The sequence below is a fragment of the Heterocephalus glaber genome, unplaced genomic scaffold, assembly GCF_053883595.1.
Source record: "Heterocephalus glaber isolate CG9 unplaced genomic scaffold, H.glaber_assembly_v1.0 deba00001594, whole genome shotgun sequence".
NCBI classification, from domain to species: Eukaryota; Metazoa; Chordata; class Mammalia; order Rodentia; family Bathyergidae; genus Heterocephalus; species Heterocephalus glaber.
Genome location: NW_028258369.1, coordinates 20252330 through 20264744, shown reverse-complemented (window position 1 = coordinate 20264744; position 12415 = coordinate 20252330). Strand labels below are relative to the sequence as shown.

General features: G+C 39.3%; 1 protein-coding gene across 4 annotated transcripts in view; it reads right to left on the bottom strand.

Annotated features, from left to right (window-relative positions):
• Positions 1 to 12415, bottom strand: part of Mid1 (midline 1) — a 372860-nt gene that overhangs the window by 27652 nt on the left and 332793 nt on the right. For all 4 annotated transcript variants that reach the window (XM_013067893.3, XM_013067894.3, XM_004871029.4 and 1 more), the window contains exon 5: positions 5227 to 5375. In XM_013067893.3, the coding sequence (XP_012923347.1) occupies positions 5227 to 5375 (149 nt within the window). The remainder of the gene's footprint in view (positions 1 to 5226; positions 5376 to 12415) is intronic.

Genomic DNA, 12415 nt, shown 5'->3' with positions numbered 1-12415 from the left:
ACTTTGAAATGATTTAGCTCTAAATCTAGTTACTTATTTTTAAGCAAATAGCACCGATGGTCATGTATACAAGGCCAGTAGGAGAATTTCAGGTCAGCACATTTCCATTTAAAGTAGAACATTTTCAGTCTAGTTATTCCAAGGGTTATATGTATGCTTAAATCTTTTAGTGGCTCTTAAAGCTTTGGATTTGTGGAAAGTTACTATAGTTTGACTATAAAAATTATACCCGTGGGTATATCCACACAGTAGAATAGTATTCAGCCATGAAAAGGAATGGATTCTGACATACGCTATGCTGTTGATGAACATTGTGCTAAAACTAACAGCACAAAAGACCATATATTGTGTGGTCCACTAGTATTAGATATCCAGGATAGGCAGAATCATACACTTTAAAATGGTTATTTTACTTTATGTGAATTTCACCTCAATAAGAAATTACTTGTGAAATGTTCAAAATTCTTGTAAATATAAGGAAATATGAATTTGTATTCCTGGCAATGTTATATAGGGAGGGAAGAAGATGGATTACCAACAATGGCCTAATTGGTATAGTACTGGGATCCGTAGATGAAACTTTGAAAAGGCATGAACTCTGGAAAGAAAAGTTTCACGTGTATAAATGAAGACAGAGAATTTCACTTCACTTCCTGACTGATTCACCAAGAAGCAGTGAATAGCAGAGCTGAGAGGTTTTATTGACTAATTGTTGCACCCAAAGGGGTTGAGTTGTTGATACTAACAGCTGCTAATTTACAATAATGAATATGAGCACGTTCACTAGTCAAACTGAACTTTCAACAAATATATGTATGATGGCCTTAGAGTATGTCACATACCAAAGAGCCCCAAATATTTGCATCAGTGCACAGAAGTTCAAAGAAATGCTGTGGTGCCATTTGTACTCCTCAAGACACATTTTAAAGTGTTTCATTGCGGCTAATTTAGGGCTGCATTGTTCCGCTCACACATGACAGGCTGGACTGCTCCATATACACAGGTAACCTGGCTTGGGAGTTTCTCCTGCCCCAAAGCAGTAGTAGCTGCTTTGTTCAGGCTCATCCAAAATAGATTTTCTTCCCAACATCCTCCTAATTCTGTGGGCAATAAAGAATTAAATAAAACGTGTCTTCATCAAAGGACGTGTTAAAAAGGCCTGCCTTCTTAACAGTAGGATTGCTGTTTGGGAAGCAGAAGGGTAAAGGTGCCCAGCCTGGGAGGCAAAGACTGACAGCAAGGAGCTGCAGAGATTACTGCAGCTTTTAACACCTACACACTTTTTCTTGATGGAAGGAAAGATACTTACTTATCTTTGGCTACAATTTCAAATTCTTGATCGGAGTGACAGGCAAGAGGAAATCTGCCAAATGCAACATTTTAGGCTGTGATTTTATTGCCCACGCCCTTGTTGCCCATCTCCCCACCTTTTAGATGAATTTCCAACACCCATTTAGGGCTGTTCATGCTATGCCACTGTCTCATTTCCTTGTTTTACACTTGTGTGTCTTTGTGTGTGGGCACGTGTGTGAGTTTGTGCGTGGCATACACATGCCAATGTGTGTGTATGTGGGTGTGTGAAGGTCTTAACATATTGGAGCAAATAGGGCCTTGTCCCACCCTGATACTTAAGAGGGCGGGGTGCACATTGCTCCCAGTTTATAGTTCTGCTTTGAGCTCTAACCTAACCTCTATGACACTTGGCTGTTAGTGACCACATAGGGCCAGTTTTCCAGAAGGTGGAAGAGCAGGGCTTCTACCAAACAAAGCACATCACCATGGTAAAATGCAGTGAGTGGCACTGTGACAAAATGTGTTGTACTCTGGCCAGTTCAGGATTTCCCAAACATGCTTGGTCCCAGAACCTTGTAATCATAATACTTACTAACATTGTCTAGAGACTACACTTCCAAACCCACAGGTGAGGTGTGATCTGATTCTAAGAAATGACATCTTTCTAGAGTTCACAACTAGAGTCCTTAGCTTTATCTTCTGGAAAAGCTTGACAAATCCTTGATCTGCCTGTGGTGGTGAGGAACAGAGGGCTCACCTTAGAGTTGGAAAACCATCTAGGAGCTCTGAAAAATGGATTCTGTTCAGAGGAAATTTTGATAATTTGCTGATAAAAGCAATTCTACTTTTAGATTCTTTGTAAACAGTAGAGCAACATTTTATGCCCAGATTTGATGAATAGTTTTGCTCACTTAACATAATGTTAGAAAAGTGCCTATACAGTCACAGCAAACACCTCTGTGTGCTTGAGAATACAGTGTGTTACATATTAAATTTCATCCAGTGAGTAGGAAGGAAGGAAATTAGCATTTGTTGCACATTCACCTTGTGACAGAAACTGGGTTAATTAGTGTTTTTATTGTATTTCATCCTTATAACACTACATTAAGTAGAAAAATTTGGCCCTATATATGGATTCATTTTCTCATCCGTTCATATTAGGAAGTTTGCAATGTGCTGGGGCTATAATAGTGAAAACAAGATGGCCAGAAATCCTGCCTACTTGGAGCTTATAAACAAAATTAGACTCAGAAGTGTTAATGAGAGGCCTCAATGCTATCCATAATTGCTAGGCAATTAGCACATAGCCAAATAGTTGATTACAAAGCATATGCATCTCCGACAAGCTTGAGGAGCTATCTCTTTTTGGGGCTGCTTGACATTTCTGAATTGAAAACACTTTTTGCAGTTTGGATTCAGCTTTCAGGAAAATGTACACCCTTTAGGTGATTGAATAATATAGGAAAATCTCATCTAAATCTCACTGTAGGAATACCTGCGGGATCTAAAGTTTGCTCTAGGTTCCACACTTGAGTAGAAGAATAAAGGTGATTTGGAAGTACTGTATATAGGAGTGAAATCCTAGGACAGACACAAGAGGAGAGAAAACCAGGAAATCATGTCCTAGAGAAGCATGTGAAATGACAGGTTGAAGAACAGAGACATGCAGACAGACAAGTAGCATTGAAATAAAGACATACAAGAGGGGTCCCACTGAAATATGTAAACAGTACATCAGCTTGCATTTGTACAATGCCTGTGATGCTTGACACCTGTTCTGAGGAATTTCCAGCAAAATTAGCACAATAAAGGTTGCTATTATGAGCCCAATTTCTAAGTAGTAAATAGCTTAAAGAATCACAGTGAAAAGCGAACATTGTGTGGATTTGAACCCAGGTTTCTTACTTTCTTGTCTAAACCTGGGTGCACTTTTACTACATCCCAGCTACCAGAAAGAGAAAAGCTCAGAAATTAACCCAGAAGTTTGACAAATAAGAGATGGGAAGAACGGGGATTGCAGAAACAGAGGGTCAAATAAGGGCTCCCAGCAGAGTTTCACAGGCACCGTATACCGAAACTCAACAGAAGCACATTCTTCAGGGGAAGAGGAATGGAAGTCAGGTTTCCATTCCTGACGAAATGGGCCTGTGAGGAGGGGACCTGAGAGGGCCAGGTACACACTAACCCAGCCAGGTCTTCGGGAGATCACGGGTGCACACGCATGTGCTTGTGCTGGCCTTCATCGTGTGCCCTTCCAGCAGAACTGTCGGAGGGCCTCATTCTCAGCTGCAAGCAGAGTTTATTCATATGACACTTGTCGGAATTTGTTGTATCTTCTAGGATGCAGCTCATAGAAGCCACTTAATCTGGACATCACCCCATTCCCAGGTGGTGACACAGACTCTTGGATTCCAGACTGGGAACCTGACCTAAGTGCTGTTATACTGCCCTGGGTCCACTGCCGTCTTAGTGCTGTTTGAAGTTTTTAACTTTAGGATGACTAATGAGCAGTTGGACACAATTCAGATGAGTGGGGTGCAAACAATTAAACACTCAGGAGTCATGAGGAAAGAAATTGGCCTCTCTTTCCAGTTGGGAGGAGAGCATTTTAAGGGCATTAAAGGGATGATAGCCAGCTGTTATCAATGTCCTTTAGAAGAGATAAGTATCTCATCTGCTGCAAAAGGAATTTTCTCAAATGTAAGAAGTAACACTACAAAGCTCGCTGGCTAGTAGAAGAGTAAAACTATAAAAAATACTGTACACTCCTCATAAAGAACAGTGGAAATGGAAATACCAAGGCCTACCTCTAGATGTTATTTTGAGAATTATTAGCAGAGTGTCTAACACGGGCAATCACTTAATAAATGTTAGTTTCCTTTTTTCTTCTTTGAAGACATTCCAGTCATAAGATGATGAGCATGCTTTCTCCTCTAGGCCATGGGCTGGCAAAGTGGGATCTGCAGACTGTTTTGTAAATGGTTTTATTGGCACGCAGCCACACCCATTTGTTTCCATATTGTCTGGCTGTTGTGGAGCTACGAAGGCAGGGCTGAGTAGTTGTAACCCAGACCTTAGAGCCTGCAAAGCCACAAATATTTACTTTCTGATGCTTTAGAGAAAAAGTTTGTCAATTGGTGCTTTGGGATAAAGACCAGCATGAATGAGCTCTTTGGTCTCTTTTGACCATAGGATTCTATTATTGCTTTGCATAAAGGGCATAGCCAGCCCAACTTAGTTCTTGTCCTTGGATCCACTAGAATTGCTACAGATGTCTGCATCAGTGGAGATGAGTAATTTTATGCCAATCAGGTAGATGTGTTAAAGGAATACTCATCCTTTGCTAGGTTTACTACTGAGCTGGCCCTTTGGATAACATTATTTTTAAGTTCCTTCTGGTAGAATAGAGAGTACTTTAAAAGAAGGCTCTATGAGAGTGACAGTTTGGCCCTTTCTCTGCTGCATTGGTCAACTTTGATATTCTCTGGTGAGGTCCAGCTTCTCAACCAAATAAAAACAGGCCTAACAGAGAACAACATCTATGCAGTAGTTTTTTAGATAAATAACCTGCAGTGGAAGATTCCCTTTTGTATTTTACCTTTATTTCCATTCTGTTACCAAGTATATGATGAGATCAGGTCTGAGAGTCACAACGAATGCTGTTCTTGTGCCAGCATAAGCTCCCCCACCCCCCAAAAGCAGGTTGATTTCATTCTTTCTCACTGGTGGAGATTTGTTTCAAAGACCTTGAAGTCCATGCTGTTACTGAAAGGGCGTAAAAGGGAAGCATCTTTAGCTGGAACTTTAGCAAGGCTCTCTAGTACTCAGCCTTGAAAATGAAAAGAAATGCAAGGCAAAAGCAAGGCCACCTAATCACACCCTGCAAACCAGCAACCAGGAGCCCGGGAACTTCCCAGCAGCCCCTGCACTCACCTCTCTGTGATGTTCTTGGCTGTCTGCAGGAAGCGGGCATGGTCATTCTCCTTCAGAGAGTGTTCTGCTTGTGAGATGAGCGATGTCGACCGCTCAATGCACTGTTTGCAGTTTGCAATCTGCTGAGCAAGTTTGCGAAGCCTCATCACCTTGAACAAAAGAGGCAAGGAGATACATGGTTACATAGCTGGGCTCACTTAGGGAAAAGACACTGGGCTGGACCCTTTGGATGTGGTCATTGTGTTGTACATAAGTCATCTTCCCATGAAAGTTCAGAAAATAAGCATACAGTGAGATCAAATTCTGGAAAGCTCAGTTCTGGGACGCTTGTTTTAAATGTACTTTTTATCTCCTTGAAGAAGTGTTGCTAATTCATTTTACGAGGAAATACTGAATTACTAATTGCTTCCTTGTTGATGGGCAAAAAAGGTGTTGCTCAGTGGCAACTTCCAAAGGGTCACCAGACCTCTTCCATCCACTTTCCACACAATCACTCCAAGACCATAGGGAACCCTGGATCTTGCTCTATCTCAGGTTTTCAGCTGTGCTAGCAAGAAAATAAAACATCTCTATAGGTGCAAATTTGAGGCTTAAGTAAAAACTAGTGTCTAAAAAGTTCTTGGTGATCCATGTAATAAAATTGTAATATAAAAGCATTAGGTATTACTATTTCCCACACTACCTAAAATGCATGTGTTAAATTAGCAGAAAAGAAGTATTTTTCCCATTGATTAATATTTTTCCTGTTGAGCCGATGAGGGAAAGCCAAAAACAACACAGCTGGGCCATTTCCTCTGCTGGGAACGTCATTTCCAGGCACTTTGTGCTTGCTTGATAACTAAGAACTATTTTGATAAGCATTTCCCAGTTGGGATAAAAACGCATATTTACTTCACAACCTCCATTCCAATTCCTGATTCTGTCTTGCTTGAAAATGACCCACAAATGTAATTGACCATAACCTCTCAGGCAGGCCAAGAGAACTCCAAGGTAACCCACTTGACCGTCACTCTGGTATTTGAAAAGTACTAAGAGATGAAGCCCTCTGGCCAGAAGCCAAGTTAAAATTAGACTGCTAATTGCAATTGCCTTGTGCCTAGTGCCCGAATCCACACACCCAGGGACAGGTTTTGGCTGGCTTTATGATAATTCGGGAATGGAAAATAGCCTTGGGTGAAAGGGTAGGGAGACCAGCTAATCTGTCTTACAGACAGGGCTGGCTCAGGCTCCCTTCAGAATTCTTGCTAACCCCAAGAAATTCCTTCTTTCTCCAAGTCATCATTATCATCCCCGGACACCTCTAATCGAAGCGAAGGAAGGAAAGAGATGTCAGAACTTGAGGCCTCTAAGGAACAGCCAATTCCAAGTATGTACTGCAGCAAACAAAGGAAGTCAGTGCTGACTCGAGGGGTGGCAGGCACAAGATTTCAGGCAAAGGTGAGAAAAACTACTGAAAGGAGAGTCAGAGAACAAAATATCAAAATGTCCCGGCAGCCAGTATGTGATCCTAAGCCTGGGAAAAGATTTCACTAATTATAATTGTAGTTACTGCCCCCAATAGATTATGTGTGTACATTAGTTGAATAAAGTAACCCTTACTTTACGCCAAGTAGAATTTAGCTTTTGGCATTATATCCACAGGCAAAGCCAAAGTAGCCCTCTAGTCCAATCCAGGATATTAGAACACACCCATTAGAAATTGTTAGAGGAAGGAAAAATTCCAGGAGGGAAAATAACTTATAATCCTAGAACAAACCAAGTGAATGGGGTATTTAATCAAACAATACAAGGTACAATTACATGGCAAAATTGAAAATGTTCAATAAAATTCTAAAAAAAGAAAATAAGGTCAAAATATTCCTGTAGAATAATAATTTCATGCCAATCACTTATCCTTTGGATATGGCTAGTAGAGACCATACAGATTATAAATGTGATGATGCATATAGACTCTACTTTTGTCTTTTTCTTCTCTTATAATACTGGAAATTAAAAGTGACATAAAAGGAAAAGGAAAAAAAGCCCGAAATTGAGCATAAATTGAAGCAAGACAAAACAAGAGCCTCCGGTGAAAATACCAGAATGTTCTTCAGAGAACATTGGGGAAGAATTTTAACTATAGGTCAGTGTACAATTCCGTCTGATGAACCTGATTGGAGCTTCTCAAACATAGGGTTCAAAGCAGAACAAAACAAATCAGCCAGGATCTTTTTTTAAAGAAAAACTGTAGATGTTAGGGTGTATCTCCAATATTCTGGTTAATGAGTCCTAATTCGCAAAGTGATAGGAGTTTTCATTTCAACAAGCAGTGAATGTTTTTGAATCTTCAGATGGTGAATCATTAGCATGTTCAGGACTAACATTTAGAAAAGCAAGTAGATGAGAAGAGGAGAAAAGTAAATGGTAGAGAGCACTCTTGGTAGAAAGGACAGGTCCGATTTTCTAAAACATTTTTTCCTAACCAGGTGTGGTAGCACACACTTATAATCTCAGTACTCTGGGAGGCTGAGGAAGTGGATCACAAGTTCCAGCTGTCTCAAAAAGGGATGGGGCTCAGTGTGAAGACCTGGGTTAGATCCCTAGTAGGTCCTCCCCCAAAGGATGTGTGTGTGTGTGTGCATGTGCCCTGGGTTGTGAGATATGTATTTCCGAATGTAAGTTACATTATTAAAAGGAGAAAAGAAAAACGTTGCTATAAGTTAGGTGTTCACCAACGATGATGTGTGAGTCAAATCCAGCCTGTTTATGTAATAAAGATTTATTGGCATACTGCCACACTCATTCAGGTATGAAACACCTATGGCTGCTTTTGCGCTGTGACAGTGGGCAGGGGCTGTATGGCAAAGACTAATGGCTTATCAGCCTTTCACAGCAAAAGTTTGCTAACTCCTAGCTGCAGTTATTCTGGCCAGATGAATGGAGCGCCACTCTGAAACACTGTCCTACATGCTACAGCACTGAGTGAAATACTTAGGTTTTCATTAAGCAATACTTTTTAATGTATTATTTTAAAAATTCCGACAAGACACATATTTAAAAGAAATACTAGATAGTGACACAAGATTCTATGTAGGCAAATTTTAATGCTGCAGGGGAAAGTTTTTCCAGCCAACTCTTAGTTTTTCCTTTAAGAAGCGGAATTGTCACAGTAACTTTTGGAATTTATACTACTTAGTGTGGGAATATTTTGTCTGTTACAATCTCCTTTTAATGGGGACACACGGCCATTGCTATCATTTTATTGGTTATTTATTATACCTTACACGCTCTTGTAAAGGCAAGCTTATTTTGCTTTATGTGCTCTGTAATATATATTCATGTCGGTATGTAACCCCCAAAATGTTGTGCCTGAACAATGAATCCTCTCAATTAACACAAATGTCTGAATTGACCATGAGACCTGGACTCAGCATCTCTTCACAGCTATGGAAAGTTTGGCTGTTTAACCCATATTAATTCTCTTACATTTGAAGAGTGGGAGTACATTGAAGGCAGTGAAGAGAACGGCTCCTCTTGCTGATCAGCTGTGGCCTTCATTACAGTAAGTCCCCAACTTCTGAACCCTGGAGTTGTGAACTTTCTCAGATAGGAACAGATTTCGAATTAGGAACAATCTTAGACACAAACAAATTGTGGAAGTAGCTCACGTGTCTGCTGGGCATTGTCACCCAGTTATGGTGCTGTGTGCTCACTTTCAGCACAATGTGTACAGTAGGACAGTGCTCAATCAGAGCCCAGGATGTCCAGAAACCTTATTCATAGTATTTGTGTGTGTGTTTGGTTTTTTTATGCTTTACATTGTATACTTGTGTCAAAGGTGTAGAAGACTCACTTTGTTGGACTTACAAAATGAATCTGACTTACGAACGTTCTCCTGGAATGGAACTCGGTCCTAGGTCAGGGACTTACTGTATTCTACTATTTGTCTGAATGTCACACGCATTGACTCACTTCATCAGGAGTTTGCCATCAGCTCTTGCGGGTGACATGAAACATAACTCGTATTCCCTATTTCTGAGTAAAAAGAGAGAATTCCTTCCTAGGCAGTCTTCTGGCCAGAAACTCCCATATGTGCAAGTATAAAGGCTGTGGAGCTCTTTCTCTCAGAGTGTGTAAAATGTCTGAGAGCAGAAACTAGCAGCATGTGCTAATGTGTTACATTCCACCCACTGCCAACCTTTCCTGTTGCAGGCAGGCTGTGTGGTGAGCAGGTCTCTCTCAGGTTACCAGAGACAGAGGCCAAGGGAAGAGGTCGAGGAGATTTACTTTTGGGGTCACAATCATGCCTGCTTCTCCCTCCAGACTCCCATTTCCAAGGGCTTCTCAGAGGCCCCACCGTCCCTGCCCCTGACTCAGTCTCCTCAGACTGCCTGGCCCCACTCTGGGCCACAGGGTCCCAACCCTACAGTGGGTCTCTGGCCTGCACTTCCCCTCCCTGGCCAGCACTTCAGATTTCCAGGCTGTTGGTGCTCATGTCTTCCCTCTTGGAAACACGCTAGTGACACAGAAGGCTCTGGCTAGGAACTCAGGTCATGGTACATTGGAGTCAATTAGTCCTGCCGCAAATACTAACCCAAAGCAAAGCTGGACTGAGCCTCCTCTTTCCAAAGTACCGTCTGCCTTCTAATAACTGCCTTCTGCAATCATGTCCTCGAACAAATACACTTTTTTTTTTTTTTTTTTTGGTACCGGGGATCAAACTCGGGTCCTTGTGCTTGCAGGGCAGGCGGTGGAACCACTGAGCTAAAGCTCAACCAAATACACTTTTTAAAAAGTGAATAATTTTTAACATACAGAAAAATTTAAAAAGTAAAATGATGAACTGTCTTATGTATGGTACCAGCTTTACCAAATCTCAATATTTTCATCATACCAGGTTCAGATTTTTCAAGAAGAGATAAAATATCTGTAGCACAAAAGGCCCTGTAAGACTTCATTTATATCTCTTCAGAGGAAAACTGTTCCTGAATTCAAAGTTGTGAATTCCTGAGTGCGTTGATGTACTCATGCCTAAACAATGTATGGTGTTCAGGGGTAGTTTATCAAATGTTACATAGTTCTTCTCATTCTATATCAATTATAAAATTTGCCCATGTTTTGCAATTTTCCAGGCTAATATATATCACTAGAGTGATTCGTTCATTTGTTTTAACTTCTGAAGACTTCCATCATATAATATTCAATTTATGTGTTATAATCAGCTTTGAGAAATAATTAACATATAATGAACTGCACATACTTAAAACATACATGTGATTACTTTTTCATTATCAGTCACCACTTGTTTTATGTTTCAGTCTTTGCTTTCATGATTTCATGTTCTAGTTTTTGATCTAAAATAATCCTTTTCATTCTGAGATCTTGTACACATCTTCTGTTAAAATGCTGTCTGTATTTGTTATCAAGGCCATACAATCTGCATAAAATAGGTCTTTTTGTATTTTCTTTTTCAAATTTCTATTAAGTTTGTTGGTACATTTAGGTACACCTTATGATCACATTCATCACTGAGAATCTGTACCTGTACATGATTTATCTTGATTCTTATTTTTTCCCATTCCCCTGCCCTCCCTTCTGAAACAGTTTATGTAAGAATGAGATTATCAATTGCTTGAACTAGAGCCTGGTGTTATTTTGGGGGGCTTGGGGAATATGAGTTGAAGTAGATGTTCAGTTAATGATTAAATATCCTTTGCTTTTTATTTTTTGGCTTATTTAGGTTTTCTACTACTTATTTGCTTAAGTTTTCAAATTGTTGGCATAAAAATCAATACAATTTTCTTCTGTTTAAAAAAATTGTATTGTGTTTAAACTAGACTTTTAACCCCCTCCAATCCCTTTTCCTTTCTTAGTGCTAATACAGCTTTATATATGAATTATTTTTTACAAGTATGAATCCTCTTAATATGGATTGGCAAGCTTTTACTGTAAGGGCCAGATAGTCAATATTTTAGTTTTGGGATTCTACACAGTGTCTCTGTCATACATATATTTCTGTTTTTGTTTTTTTAACAACCTTTTAAAACTGAGGAAAATTCATTTTTATTGGTATTTGTTTCAATGCTAGGCTATGAGCTCTTCACGGCTGACACTGATTTTGTTTTTTAAATTTTCATTTACTTCTATGTTTATTATTTTCATTCTTCTACTGTGATTGACTTTATTCACTGATGCTTTCTCTAACTTTACTTAAAAGCTATTGTCTTCCTTTAATGTATGTTCTTTTCATTTTTTAAGGAATTGAATGTTATCAATTTGCCCTCACATACTTTTTTGCTGCTTAGATATAGCTCTTTCATTGTGGTACATTTCTAACTTTAAGAAAATTATTTTGAAAGTGTATTTTTATAAGAACACATTTTAAAGTTTCCAAATATAAAAACTATTACTCTTATTGGGGATAATATCAAGTTAGATATAATGTATGGTGTTAGAGGAAGAGTTATTTGGTATTCAATCTTTGTAAAATTTGTTGATACGTCCCTTCCAACTAAATATGTGATTATTTTTTATAATATTCCATGTATAGATTTTCATATATTCTTTCCTAATCATTGAGTTCAAACCCAATGGACATCTGCTGAGCTTTAATGTCATTGACTTTTTTGTGTCTTCCTGTACTTGTGAAATTTCACAGACAGAGGTCAAAACTCAGTTTCCAAATTTCTTTTGCATTTGTTCCCTTTATAAGTGTCTATGTTTACCTTCAAAACTGCTCATTTGTTGCTTTCTATTTTTCTTATTTGGTTTCTTTCATCTTTTCACATTTTTTCTTTCAAAATCAAAATTATTCCTTCATTTATCTCTTTGAATATTTGTAAGACTGTTTCTTTTAAGTTTTTTCTTCATTTTTCGCATAAAACTAATTTCATCTCTGAGGTAATGCGGTCTGCTGATTTTATTGGCTATACGTTTAGGAATTTCAGATTCCTTTATTTGCTTCAGAATTGAGCTTAGTTTCAGTTTTGAGGGTAAGAAGACATGTCCTCTCTTTCCCCCTTGTTCAGTCTACCCTATCTAACAGTCTCACAGTTGTCTTTTCCTGGCCCTCAGCATCAGCATTCAGAAATCTGATCTTGTCTTTGTGTTTCTGAGACTCTTCTTTGGTGGGTTATCAGAAAGAGTATCATGTAGGCCTCAACCCAACTACTGACTTGTCCCAGAATCCCGTACCCTGAAGTTTGTTTGC